At 28.6% G+C, this 15,463-nt stretch overlaps 1 protein-coding gene across 2 annotated transcripts in view; it reads left to right on the top strand.

Moving 5' to 3' along the window:
* LOC136973592 (serine/threonine-protein phosphatase 2A regulatory subunit B'' subunit gamma-like) overlaps nt 1–8,054 on the top strand; it is a 41,499-nt gene extending 33,445 nt beyond the window's left edge. Inside the window, exons 11-12 of one of the 2 annotated variants that reach the window (XM_067268324.1) lie at nt 1,457–1,584; nt 7,809–8,054. In XM_067268324.1, the coding sequence (XP_067124425.1) occupies nt 1,457–1,584; nt 7,809–7,917 (237 nt within the window). In that variant the 3' untranslated portion in view covers nt 7,918–8,054. The remainder of the gene's footprint in view (nt 1–1,456; nt 1,585–7,808) is intronic. The other variant, XM_067268323.1, reaches the window with a different exon arrangement.
* Nucleotides 8,055–15,463: the final 7,409 nt, after the last annotated feature.

Genomic DNA, 15,463 nt, shown 5'->3' with positions numbered 1-15,463 from the left:
GAAAGCAGTTTCCTTCAGGAAAGCATTTCTTCATGGGAAGAAAATGCTTCTTTTGTGCAAGCTAAAAGAAAGGTTCTTTCTCTCAAGGCAGTGAATGATACAGCTGAAAGAGCTGTTAAATTAGTGCAAGATTTTCATGGGTTAATTACTGCAGATGAAAAACAGACGCAGTTTTTTTATGTTGTGTGCAAGAACACAGAAAACTGTATCCGGAATGTAAAAAGGAGACATTGAAAAGAAAATATTCACAATAATTTACATTCATACAAATTTTAAATATTATTCTTTGTTGTCTGATTTTCTTATTTACTCAATTATTTAATATTACAATGATCTAGTCATGTATGTATGTATTACAATGATGTAGTTGAGTGATAGTCAAAAATGACTTTATAAAAACTTTGAGGCTTAGTCGGCATGGGTTATTGTCATCGTAGGGGATCAATATTTTGTATGTAAGTAAGTCTTAGTGATTTGAAAAGAATTAAGAGGTATGCATTTAAAAATTCGAAAAAAAGTTTTTTTTCATATAATGGGTACCCTAATGTACAGGGGCAAGACACTACTAATTTGAGGCAAAGAGCATATATTTTAAATTAAATAAATTAAAAATATGATTAAAAATTGCAGCCTGGCTAATAAATATTTGCTCATTTTATGATTGAATTTTATTGGAACTTTTCTTAAATGCTTTTATTTTTTCTTGGAAATGATTGTAAATATAATATAATTTAAGTTATATTTTATAAGTTGTTATAATGATAATTAACTATTCCTCTAGTATTTGTAAATATTTTTACAAGATATTTATTTATAACAGCTTAGATGATTTATCTAATATATATTATGCATGATCAAACTTTGTAAAAACTTAAGGATAGAAAAAAATAATATATCATATTATATTCTAATATTATTGTTTGAACTATTAAAAGTTTTAATCAGTACAGTTACCAGACCAATTATCTGCTAAGATTGGGATTAGAAGTGGTCCAGATTTCTGGATTTTCTGGTTTCTAGACATGGGCTAAATATATACTTCAAATATAAAATAAAGAACAGAAAATTAAGTGTGTTTAACAGATACAAATGAATATACTTCTAAAGCAGAGATCTGTTTGATCATTATTAATCCTCTTAAAATATAGAATATGTATACTGTGATGTAATATTTAGGATAAAAATTAAATGAAGAAAAGTAAAGAACATAATGGAACTGGTGTTGTGCAATGCATATGCTATAGAAATCAAAACAAAGTGACTGTATGACAAACTATAGCTGCTCACTAAATTCAAGCCCAGCAAGTTTCAAAAAAAATTTTCTGGTAATTCCAGATTTCTGGAAGCTGGATAATTGATCTGTTACTGTCCTAAATGTTTTTAATTAAACATTAACAAATAAATTCTGCATTTAATACTATTAAAATGATGGTATTTTATATATGGATATGTATAGGCCATTCAAGATTTAATGACTCAACATGGACAAGAACCTGTTTCTTTTGAAGATGTTAAAGATGAAATATTTGATATGGTTAAACCTGAAGATCCTCTGAAAATTACTTTACAAGATTTGATTAATTGGTATGTTTAAGATTAAATTTTTAAGTATTTAAAAAATGTTTAAATTTTTTATCTGTTATAATTTTCTAAAATATTTCTTAACTTTGTTTTTCATATTTATAAAAAAGCAAAATTTGCATTAGTAATGAAAGTTATTCCTAATAGTTGTGAATTCTCAAAAGTTAGATTACCAAGATGATAATATAAAATCATATAATAGCATTATGATAGAACTGTCAGTATCTTAACAAGTTTAATCGAAATTTTCTTCATTTAGACAAGCTAATAATGTATGTGATGCAATAAAAAAGTTTAAAATTTTAATAATAAGTTAAATTATCATTAAATAAAAAATTATATATTCCCTAATTTTCCCTTCACATTAATAAAATTCCCCACAAAATTTCTCCATTATTATCTCTTCCCCATTTTTGTTTCATTTGCCACAAGAAAAGAAGACTAGATCCTGAAAATGTTTGAATGCTTTTTTTTTGTAAATAAAAATATACAATAGGGGAAAATGAGAACAATCATTGATTAATCAGTTGTAGTTAAGATAAAAGTACTAAAAAGAAGATACTGTAAAAGCCAAAATAAAACGTGTGAAGTTTCATTTTTTAGAATTTAGTAGATTAGTTTTCCTTTTACTCTGTGTTTTACTTTATCAATTTATTAATATATAGAAATAAATAAAACAAGTTAAATAATAAATATTAAATAAAATTATTAACTAAAGTTGGTTATTAAGGTAATTAAGTTCACTAAATATTCAAAGTATAGTAGACGACCCCCCCTATAACATGGTAGATATGTTCCGTGTTATATGAATTCTGTGTTGTACGAGTCACTTAGAATTTTACAAATACATGAGCCGTTCACCGCTTGGCACTTGTGCAGTTTAGGGGGTACAGTTGTTTGAAAGGTTTTCTTCCATAAAATTAATCGATTCTAGACTAATTTGATTCGAACATTTCCAAAACACATATAACTTTTTGGAATAATCCATATAAACTATGCTGTAAACAAAAAATTGTAGGAATACTTACCGAGTGCACATTGTTTGAAGACGCCAGCTTAAGCTTGTTTTCGTCATGGAGCTTCATTGAATGGCAGATGCGTGTTTCCTGATAAGTTATTTTTCTGTGAAAAATTCGCCAAACTTTGGAGACATTATTAATAAAAATATAATTTTTATGGTTGTTGAATAATAAATGTTTTTTAGTAGGTCCAGTGCTCGTTTTAACTCAACGGTTTGTGCAATGTCCACTATTAGTCCAGATTCGACCAACCCTGTCGAGACATGAGTCGGCCGTGACAATTGGTCTCATTCTTTTACCATGTTATATGAGAGTCTTTTAGTGTGTTATACGTACACAATCGCAATTTTTCCGCCGTGTTATACAAATCCGTCTTATATGAACCCGTGTTGTAAGGGGGTCTAGTGTATTTGATATGCAAATTTAAGAAAAGTGATATTCGTCTTTCTCTAGTTTTAATATAAGACTTTTATTTATTATAAATTTTTGAAAATTATAAATGTATATAATAATTTTTTTGAGTTTGATTTTTATTTTGATATTTTAATACTTTTGCCAGCAATAAAAATACTAATATTATTTTCTTTATATTGTGAGAAATTTTGTAATGAATTCTTTCATGCTTGTTATTTTATTTTTTTTCTTCCTGTTATTATTAGAAATATAAGTTTACTATATTAATGAACTTTAAATATGAACAAAAAAATTATATCTAAAATTGGTATAAGGTAAATTAATGACGCTTTAGTTATATCTTCATCAATACAATCATTCTTTTCTTGATTATTTACTTTAGTTATCTTTAACTGTTCTAGCAGATTTAATTTTTTAGCAATAATTTCAAAACTTAAAATACACTGGAAATTCAGTTATCTAAACTGGATAGATCTTGTAGTCTTTTGGATAAACAAAATTTTGGATAATTGGGAATTTTTTTTGTTCATCAAGCATTGTGCATTTATTTTTCATGAACTATAAATACTATAATATAATTACTGTATTTGAAAGAAGATTAATTTACTCAAAATGTAGCATGAGCTAATGTACTGTACATATATTATTTAGTTTTGCAGCACTACAATCAACAGATGATGTAATATCCAGTTACATGGAGAGTTTCTACTGTCAGTAGAAACTCGGTAGAGAGTCATATATACAGTAGAGAGTCATTAATCGGAATCAATTGGGGACTGGGGTTGTTCAGATTAGTGATTTGTTTTGATTACCGATTATGTACGAAAAAATACATTAACCTGTCCGATGTTCAAATTTTTCTCTGTTGTGTGTCGCTTCGTGTTGAATTTTCGTCGATTTTAAGCCTAACGAAAATTTTTATAATAATAATCGAGGCTACCGTATCGTTAAAAATTATTTCTTCATTTTGTACAAACAAAATAAATATATTGAAGAATATAAAAACATGAAAATTATACTTTAAAAGTAAATCTAGTATCAAAAACGTTCGATTCAGCACGACACAGTCCGACTGAAAATCGTTCCGATTACCGGCGATTCCGATTATCGGGGTTCTGATTAACGACTCTCTACTGTATTAAATTGACATCAAACATTAAAATTATTAGAAAAAATGCTTAATTCAGGAACCAAAAACAAATTTTATTCAGAAGTGTTTTTGTTCTCTTTAAAAAAAATTTGAATATAAGTGTTCTTTTGTAATGTATTTGTTCTAAAACACTGTGGATTTCCAAGTTGATGATTTTTTAAGACAAATAAAACATTTCTGAATAAATTTTGATTTTCATTCTTGAATTTAGCATTTTTTCTAATAAAAGTATTATAAAATGATATTGAACATGATGCCAGATACAAATGCTTTTTCTGTTGACATCAAATAAAGCAAAAGAAATAACAAAAGTAGTGTTACATTTTTATATATAAAATATTCGCTATTTTCAACTTCAGAATTCTTATTAAGTAGAAAATATGAAAATAAATTTCTTTATGTGTGATACTAATTTGAAATCAAACATAAAACAAAAATTAAGTTTATAATTTAAGAATTGCATTATAACATATTAGTAAAATTTTGTTCCTGTGTATTATATAACTGTCTAGATATAATTTTTAGAAATATAACACACTAATGATTGATTAAGTTATTCATTTGGATATAGATTTCTAAACCAAAGACTTAATTTGATATATATTTTAAATATAAAAAATGTTTCAAACATTTTTTAACTTGCCATCTTTTTTTGTTGAACCTAAACCATCAGAATTAAATAATTCTACTGTACTTCTCCATAATTATTGTCCATCCTTATTGTAAAATCTATGCCTAATTTAGCATTTAAGATTATTTTTTGTAAAATCAGTCATCAAATGATCTTGCAAATGTTTTTATAATTCTTTCAACTGCCATTTTTTCTTTTAGATTGTATTCTGATTGGTTAAAAACAACGTACAAGTAGTCTTGAATGCAGATGCATATTTCAAAAAGACAAATATCATACATTTGCTGAGACTACCAAATATGTGCAGACCCCATAATGTGCATCTCATTTTATTCTGCAACTACTTATATTCATATAATAATAATAATAATAACAACAACAACCCATGGTCACCACCTGGTCATGGTGGGAGACCCCAGTAATTTTACTGATCTATAGGGCAATGTAGGCTGGAGCACAAGCTTCTGGTAGGGACACTCATGCTAGTAAGGTCTGTTGGGAGAAATGAAGCTAAGAGTGACCACACCCACATTCTGTGGAGATATTTACTAAGGTAGTAACCAGATCTAAATGTGATACTGGCTTGGATGTCACCCGAGTTAACAAGGTCCATGTTTGTGGATTAGATAGAGGCTTAAGTTCAAAAAATAGGCTACAGTCTCCCTTGGTTATCAGTAGTGAAAGCAGCACTGACCCAAGCATGGCTACTGCAATGCCCTTGACAGATGTGAGGAACAAACCTAGTCCTGTGGCAATGCATCCACCGACCACAAAGGCTGGAAAACCATGCCAACAGATGAAATTGACATCATAAATGAATGAGTTTATCATCCATACTTACTATACCATCACAAAACTTGAAACAAACATGACAGCATACAGACAAAAACTACACTATAGATTCACACAACAGTATCCTCACCTCACTGTCACCAAACAAAGGGTTGTCGATCAAAAAAGAACAATTATACACAACAACCTTATCCCACAAACAACACTCAAACTTATCAAACAACAGGCTGCTGATCAAATACTTCAACAGACAGAAACATTTAACATTAATAATGAAGATCATGTAAGTTGTCAGGATAATCCAACAACAAGCACTGATTATAGCACACACAACAATTACCACTAATGATACCAGACACTTCCTCATTCACCACTGATGACATAGATTTAGTTAATATGCTCTCACTTATATTTCAGAAAACACTCACTAAATATACAGGCACAGACCCCATACAAAGACCACGAATACCAAAAATCAAAATGTCAAAGGTCGTAGGAAAAACACTAAATTATGTAAACACTCACTGACTACAACACTACATTCATTTAATTTCTACACTCTCAGACATTCATACATTAGTTTATGCTGGGGCACTCACAGTAGTGACACACCATGGACTGAAAATACAATTGCAGATAGATACACACAAAACACAATTTTATCACAAGCCTGCCTGGCAGAGAAGAATAGAAACACAAATAAATGACATTAGACAGCAATTAGGCAGGCTGACACAATACACTAAAAACAACATAACACCCAAATTCGAAATTTTGATATCTTTCAAAAGTAATTTTTAAAACTTGCTACAATAAAGTCTTTCATCACCTAACTTGGATTGTTGCTATGAGAAAAATCAACCTATGATAGGATTAAAGTGATTTTGAAGATAACGATATATACTATTCTTTACTTATTGTCTAGATGTGTTACATATGCCCAATGACTTACATATTTCATCTTGTTTTCAACCAAAACTAAAACCTCAAAAAATGTGAACGTTAACATATATATCAAGCATTTTCGTAATAGCAAGGTTGTGGCCAAAATTTTCAATGCAAAATTGTGAATGTTGGACATTCACGTTTTTGCATTGAAAACTTTGGCCACAACCTCAATAATGTCTCATTTATACATATTACTTTCAAATAAACAGTATGTATAATACATTTACTTTTTATCTTTGAAATGTAAAGTTGAAGTCATTTCTCATAGTTTTAGAAACTTGTAAACTGATAGATTGCCAGATACAAACTGAGCATAGCAGTGTCTGCAGTATTTGCTTATGTCTATAATAGCAGTTGAGCATGCTGCCATTTCTTAAAAACAAGAATAACTTAATTTATTCTAATTACAGTAGAGCGTCGATAAGTGGAACCAATTGGGGATTGGGGTCCTTCCAGTTAATGATTTGTTCCAGTTTCCGACTTTGTATGAAAAAATACATTAACCTGTCCGATGTTCAAATTTTTCTTCATTGCGTATCGCTTTCTGTTGAATTTTTCTTCGTTGCGTGTCGCTTCGCGTTGAATTTTCGTCGATTTTAAGCCTAACGAAAATTTTTATAATAATCATCGAGGCTATCGTATCGTTAAAAATTATTTCTGCATTTTGTACAAACAAAATAAATATATTAAAGAATATAAAAAACATGAAAATTATACTTTAGAAGTAAATTTAGTATCAAAAACATTCGATTCAGCACGACACAGTCCGACTGAAAATCGTTCCACTTTCCGGCCATTCCACTTACCGACGTTCCACTTATCGACGCTCTACTGTACTTCAGTTTAGCAATACTATGGAGTTAAGACATTAAGCATATCTTGATTAATAGATTTAGCTTTTCAATGAAGTACTTATGGTATTTTTCAGTATATTTTATTAGCATATACAAATTTGTTCCATTTTTATTATATATTTTTTCAAACAGCTTTAATTGGATTATTCATAATCAGTTTTAAAAAGTAAAATTGATGTTTTACATTGATATATTTATTTTATAAATATTGTAATAAGTATAAATATTTTATTAATAGAATGTTTGAAATTTTAAAAATTTAGTATTAAGACATATTTTTAAAATTTATTTATTCTTTAATTAATAATTAAACTAAATGAAAACTAAACTTTGGATTTCTTTTAAAATTTTTAATTTTATGAATTACTTGTATAAAATTTTCTGTTTTAAGATTTTTAAATATTAATCTTATTATTTAGTGGTCAGGGTGATACTGTAGTCAGCGTATTAATTGATTTAAATGGCTTCTGGACTTATGAAAATAGAGAAGTTTTAGTGGCAGAAATGAATGAAGAAGCAGAAGTTTGATGTATAAATTCATATGAAGTACTGTATATCTAGATTAATGTTTTTTCTATTTCATACATTTATTGTAAATATAAAGACAATTTTTTCATAAATTATTGTATATAAGTTCACAAGTGAGTTATATATTTTAATTTTTTTAGTAATAAATGATTTTAAAACATGTAAAAGATTGTTAAATTTTTAAATATATATTTTTATAAAGTTATTTTTAATAGTAATTTTTAACTATTTATAATTTACACGAATACTTCATTAATACAGTATCCATATCATTATTCAATAGAACAGGGTTTCTCAAATTATTAGCTGTAGGTCAGTATTGATCTGTGGGAATTTTTGAATTGCAAAAATTATAACCCAAAAAATTTAATTGCAAAATTTTTTTGAAAACAGATACTGTATTTTAAGATAAACAGGTAATTTGTATTGTTTATTAAACCATTTATTAATTATTTATATTACTGGTTTAATCAGTTTCTCTGCTCAACATTAAGAACTGTTGAGAAAAGAAATTACTTAGCTGACAATTTTGTTTTATATCTTAGGATTACTTCTTTAACTTGATTCTCAATCACATTGGTTATACTTTGTAGTACTTATGTATGTTAAATTAAAAGCAGAATTCATATGTACATGCATAGATATAAATGTATTTTACCTGTTACTTTAGAAAAATTTGGAAAATCCACAGGTCTATAATACATATTGGATAACCACTAAAACAGAATATTAGTACAATAAAAATCATAAATATAATAATGTGTCAAAATACATGAATAATTAAATGAATTAGAAGAATGCAAAGTGAAATTACAGTTTGATATTTTCAGATAATTTAAATTGTTTATTAAACAAAATATTTTTTTTGTAATCTTCAAATTTTAATTATGATGTTAACAACATATTTTAACTTGAAATTTGTAGTAGCTATTATTAATGTATTGTATATAATATAATGTATTATATTATGTATTAAATAAATTAATGATTAATGTATTATATATAATGTATTATATTATATATAATACATTAATCATTAATTTATTTTAATTATTGAATATCTTATATTCATTATTTATTTATTCTCTGTAATAACTGATTTTAGATCATCACATAAGTTTATATATTGAAGTTAGTCATTTAATTCTATTTTAAATAGTAAATTAGTTTACTATCAATATATTTTTTAGTTTTGAATTAATTTCCATGTACTGTTTGTAAAAAGGTAAAATCAGTTTCAAATTATTAATTATGTATATATAGCAATACTAAATTCATATATTATAAATGTAAACATGAGATGGTATCAAAAAGTTTCCAAACTAAGTCTATAAAAATTTACAGGATAATGTTGTTAGAATTTAATTAATTTATTTATTTAAGCTTACTGGTACAACCATGATGTGGGGAGAAAACATGCAAAAATTACACAAGATCATACAACATATCTGTTAGTAAAAAAAGACCAAATACATACAGCTTATAATTAAAATTAATTACAAAGCTAAATTCCTAAAAAACCTAGTGAGAGAACTATCTAAACGAAAAAATTACAAGAAAACTAGGCTATATCTTATCTAGAGAGTGAAAAAATCTGATTAGTCTTTTATCTAGAATCAGATAGTCTCCCAAATAACCAAAGCTATCCACTGGTTAAATAATGTGCAAACCACACCCCAGGATGCAATTAATATAAAAATACTAACAACTTTTCACTATGAACCTTAAAGAAAAAACATAAAAAAAACCACATTACCACAAAGCTAACATCATGAGATAAACAATTTAACCTTTTTAATAAAAATAAATACCTAGAAAAACAAATCGGTATCTCAGATTACTTTTACAAAATTATTAAACAAAAAGGAAGTAATACCAAAAATCTCCTTATGTAATTTTGACAAAAAGGCACAAACTGCAATCACACGATATGCATCCAATGATGAACCAACCATCCATACATCCAAATGTTGTTCCTTTTGTAATTACATAAAAAACTCAATGAGTTACACCTAACTTGCACTAATACTGCCATAACATTACAAGAAAAGTCATTGTTATAAAAAAAAGCAGTCAAAAAAAAGATCTATTCAAATTTTTTACCAGCAATACATGCTTGATAATATGCCATTATTTAGCTTTGAAATACAATTATCAAAATGATTTAACTTTAATAAATAAACTTCATTTATATTTTTAAACAAATTTTCAAACTCAATCCCATTCCTCATACAATTCACAGACAGATACTTTGTCCGGGCAACTCTACCCATTTCAAAGTGAACTATAAACAAATCTTGCTAAGGTACTCTTCTCTCAAGCTTAATGTTTTAAAAACCCAATTAATACATTTGTTTAAGATCATGCAAAATAATGGAACCAATGAACACTCCATACACACTAAATATCCAGAGTACATCTTCAGAGCCCATACAATCTCTTAACAAAATCTCTGCTTGAAACCACCATACTTCAGAGGCATAGAGAAGAGAGTAACCTACAACTCTATTAAATAATTTTAACTGATCCCTCAAATTATGCAATTTTGCAGACTTACACATTTGTATAACTTTATCCAACTTTATCTCAGCATTAACTCTACAAGCCCTCCCATGAGTATTAATATTACTGTTACTTTTAAAGGTCACACTCAAATACTTATATTGTGAAACAACTGAAATTGGGTCATCCCTAAACCACCATTTATCAAACGTTAGGACAAAATTGCCTACTGTCTCTGTAAAAGTTCCCAGAATTCTGTATTTTCTTACAAAACTTTGTTTTCTTTGCTAGACAGTCTCTTTACTAAACTTTGGTATAGAACAAAGACTCTCCTTTTAGCCACCAAACCATTTTTCTTAAACTCTAACCATGCTCTGTTTCTAGCTATAACCTATCCCATGTTGAAATTTTTCTCTGTTGCGTATGGGCGTCATGTTGAATTTTTGTCGATGTTAAGCCTAACAAAAAAATTTTTTTTTTAAATAATAATCATGGCTACTGTATTGTTAAAAAGTATTTTTTTATTTTGCACAAACAAAATAAATATATTGAAAAAATATAAAAACAAAAAAGATTGTATTTCAAAAGTTCATTTTAATATAAAAAATATGACGCATGGCGACATCTAGTATCAAAAATGTTCTGATGCAGAAACGAGTATATTTGGGATTAATAACAAATGAGGTCAACATAAAAATACTTGGAAACAACATGGGACAGGTTAATCATTAAATGACAATCCAAATCAAACTAGTCATCTATTCCCACTTTTTTTAGGCTTATGATTCAACCCATACATGCTAGCAATCTCCATTATAACCTTACTCAGCTCCAGCAGGGAGATGTTAGAAATCCACTCCAGGCAGTACTCCAAATCAGCTGAAAACATCTCTACCAGGTCACTATCCCAAAAAATCCTCTCACAGCAACTACTGGTATTACCTAAAAAATCTCTAGAAGAATTGTCCAGATAGAGAACCACCAGATAGTGATCTGACAAAAAACAATTCTCGATACTAAAAAATTTAATGCAATTCCATACCAAGGTGTAATTATTCCCAAATCAATTACTGAGGACCCTCAGTTAGACATAAAAGTATACTCTCCCACTTCATCACCATATGCTCTACAGTTTAAAATAAATTATTATTCATACAATACTCGAGCATTTTCTGACCTCTAACATTCATGTTTAAGTCCTTAGAAACTCTGCTTCTCTTATCAGCACCGATACCAAAACTATTACATATACATGTCGGAACCTCATTACGAGTACCCATTCATGCATTAAAGTCACCCAACATAATCCAATTTGATTCTTTCTCAACCTTGAACTTAGACACTTCAAAAATTTCTTGCTATCTTTGTTCTTGCATGGGAACAAAACAAATATCAATATTAATCTTTATTAGTATAAAAGGTAAGAGCCCTGCTACCCAGGGCTAAATGATTACAGCTGTCAAAAGGAGAATATACATTTTACAAACAGAAATTCAAACTTTACATCAATAATTATTTTATTACAAGTTCTTAAATTTTATCTATTATTTGTTAGTTTTATCTTTCACAATTTTAATTATAAAGTTATACAAGCTGTACAGCTCCTTCTTTGAGAGTTTGTTCAGGTTTTCTCTAAAGTCTTGAGTTGAACTTTATTGTATTGTATTAGATATTTTAAATGACTTTTGTATTTGAGTAAACTTCTCACAGTCTTTCAGTATGTATAAAACTGAAAAGTCACTGGAGTCACACCAATAAGGATTTTTATTTGAATAATTTATATATTTATTTTTAATGAATAATGAACTTTTATTTAAGCATAATTAAATTATTTTTTTACATTTATTCCTAATGGGTAGTTTATGTATGGTTGTAGTGATGGAATTTTAAGTATTTTTGGATACCATAAGTGACACTTGGATTGATATAAGCTATTTTGATCTTTGTTTATACTTTGTGATATTACAGAATGTAGTAGTAATTTAAATCCATATTTCCAATCATGAATATTATTCTCAAACAAAAGGGTACTTACACTGAATGTTTGTAGAATTTTGTTGAACTTTGTTTGTCATTGTTGATTAATTTCCTGTCTTCTGCTTTGCTTTAACATTTCTTGATGCAAAAATGTTATATTTTCATCACTTTTAAGTTTTATTCAATAGTAGAATTTTATTGTGCATTTTAAAAAGAATGGGAAGAACCAGAATCGATTTGTTTCATGTCGTATAGCATATCCAGGCACAGTTCTCTCTAGTTGATATAATCTTTGGAGAAAGCAAATATGGAAACGTTCCAGATCAAATAAGAAATCAAGACTCCAAATTAATCCTGCATAATATATAGTTGAATTTATTAATTATAACAGCTTATGCAAAAAATTCTAAAAGGACTGTGGTTTATTGTTGATTCTGGCACAGTTTCATGCCATAACAGAGGAAGAAGTCAACAATGGTTGCTATGAAGAAACAGGAACAACCTTGGCCAATGCTGCTTCATATTTATACTAAACCTCATCAACTACCAATTTGTCATAACTGAAACACACACTTCTTGAGCCTTCCGATTTTTTTTCTCTTTTCAAACAGTCTTAATTTGTATCTAATATCTCTTAAACACTTTGAGAAATCATCATACACAAACACATTAAGATTCCAGTTCTCAAAATATGGCCTTTTTAAACCTTAATTTATAGCTAAAAGAACCAAATTGACAAATTACTAGTCTTGGTTTATCATCATCTCTTTTTCCCAACCCATTGTTCATTTACTAAAGGCAATGAGGATAAATTCAATATATGAACTACAACAAGATTTCACTATGTCAAATACTTTCAAAGATGATACCTCTTTGTTTTCCTCCAATCCCTGAATAACATTATTCATCTTCTGATTAATAATGTTATTCAGGGATTATTCATCCCTGATTATCTTCATCTTCTGATTATCCATAACAACCAGTTCCCTCTCAAACAAACTCAGTTTCATGTAAACTTTATTCATATCAAGGAAATTTCCTTGATATGGATAAAGTTTACATCTCCATTTACTTCCTTTCCAACCTCTACTTTAACCTCCCCTAACCTTGCCTCATAATCAACCAAGGCCTCATCTACATTCTTAATCCATTCTGTAAGTTGATTCAATTTTCTGATAAACTTGTTAATTTTACTATTTAGCAAAGCATGCAATTGCAATAAAAGACAAACTCCTTTTACCTCATCAAAACTTGACACCTGCAATAACTTTGAAATATTATCTTCACCAGAAGGCCTCGCATCTTTATCTAGTTGATGATCACTCTGGAACAGTTGGAGAAAAGGTATTCTTCTTTCGAGCTTGAGACATAATAACAAACTACACTTACCTAGAAAGCAAAAAAAATAAAATAAAAAGAAATCAGATTAATCTCTTATCCACAAATTGGATAGTCTCCCCTATTAGAATTTAATTGCCTTGCCATCTCTTTTGAAATAGTCTCCTTGAAAACATATACAGCAATCCCAGTGAATCTTCCATGACTCAAAGATATCACAGAAGTTTTCTTCCTGCAAGCTATCCAATACCATCTGCAATTCCACTTCCACTTGGATTTCATTGAGGATCTTGAAGCAGTGTCCTTTCAACTTCAATTTCATTTTTGGGGTAAAGTCATGGGCTAAATCAGGCAAGTTGGGAGTGTGTGGAACAACCATCATCCTGTTTTCTACCAAAAACGGTTGTTTTCAAAGAGGTGAGAGGGCATGTTGTCATTATGAAATGTCCAATTGCAGTTGTAAATGTGAGATGAAAAAGACCATTCTTGTCTTTTTCATCTCACATTTACAACTGCACTGGACATTGGACATTTCATCTCACATTTACAACTGCAATGGACATTGTAAATGTGAGATGAAAAAGACCATTCTGGTCTTTTTCATCTCACATTTTCTCATAAGTGCCTGGAAACATTGTAGTAAAAGTCAAAATTGACCTTCATGCTGTGAGCAACAAATTCTCAATGAATAATGCTCTTAATGTTAAAAAGCCATGAGCATGCATTTTGTCATACTTCTGACCTGCTGTGCCTTTTGGTTATGGTGACTGCAGGCTCTTCCATTACAATGACTGGCAGGCTTCATAATGGATTCGAACCATTCCACAGAGCTGATGGATTGTTCAGCAACTGTCCTGATGGATCAGTTCGCAAATTTTTTTGGCAGTTTTTTGATGAGCATTCTGGGTGGTCGGCCACCCAGAACACTCATCATCTCAAACATACACTCAACCAGCCTTGAAATGCACATGCCACTCAAAAATTTTTATGTTTGACCTAACGAATGTTCACTAAAAGCCTAACTGGTCTTTGCCCTACTTTACAAGACTGCATGTAACAACAGAATGTGCATTTGCACTACGATGTCGTTAGGCATAACGAATCAGCTGATTTGGAAACGATGACTTTGACAAGCATGTGTGCTTCCATTGAATGACATAGTAATGATAGCTACAGTCCTGAACTTTCTGTTATCATCTCGTATATGCATGCATTTTAATAAAACTGAGAAGGTACTATTTTTTTCTTTTATAATATCAAATTTTTTGGAGAATAGATTATTTTAGTTTAATAAATTAATTTATTTATTTAAAAATACAATGCATTATATATTAATATCAAATTTTTTTTCATTCAAATGAAAGAATAACTACTTTTTATATGATGATAATTTTGATTATTATAATTTTATCAAATATAATTTCACTCAGTTTAATTTTTATGTATTAAAGTTATTATAGGTAATTCAAATTCCATTAAAGCATTATCAAATATAAATAACTATCATAAATACTAGTTGACTCAAATCAACTATATCTACACAGTATATACACATTAGATTTTTTTGTATTTAGAATAACATTTTATCCAGTTATGTTACAAATATAATTAATTCAACAAGTAATTTTAACTCCACAATAAAATAAGAAAACATTTTGTTTTTAATGAAGCAAAACATCAAACAAAAACAAAAAATGTTTAAATACTTTTGAGCCTAAAATAAAGTTCT

Source organism: Centruroides vittatus, unplaced genomic scaffold (genome assembly GCF_030686945.1).
Source record: "Centruroides vittatus isolate TY-2023 unplaced genomic scaffold, ASM3068694v2 contig_3235, whole genome shotgun sequence".
Taxonomy (NCBI): Eukaryota; Metazoa; Arthropoda; class Arachnida; order Scorpiones; family Buthidae; genus Centruroides; species Centruroides vittatus.
This window is presented reverse-complemented; position numbering and strand designations above follow the sequence as displayed.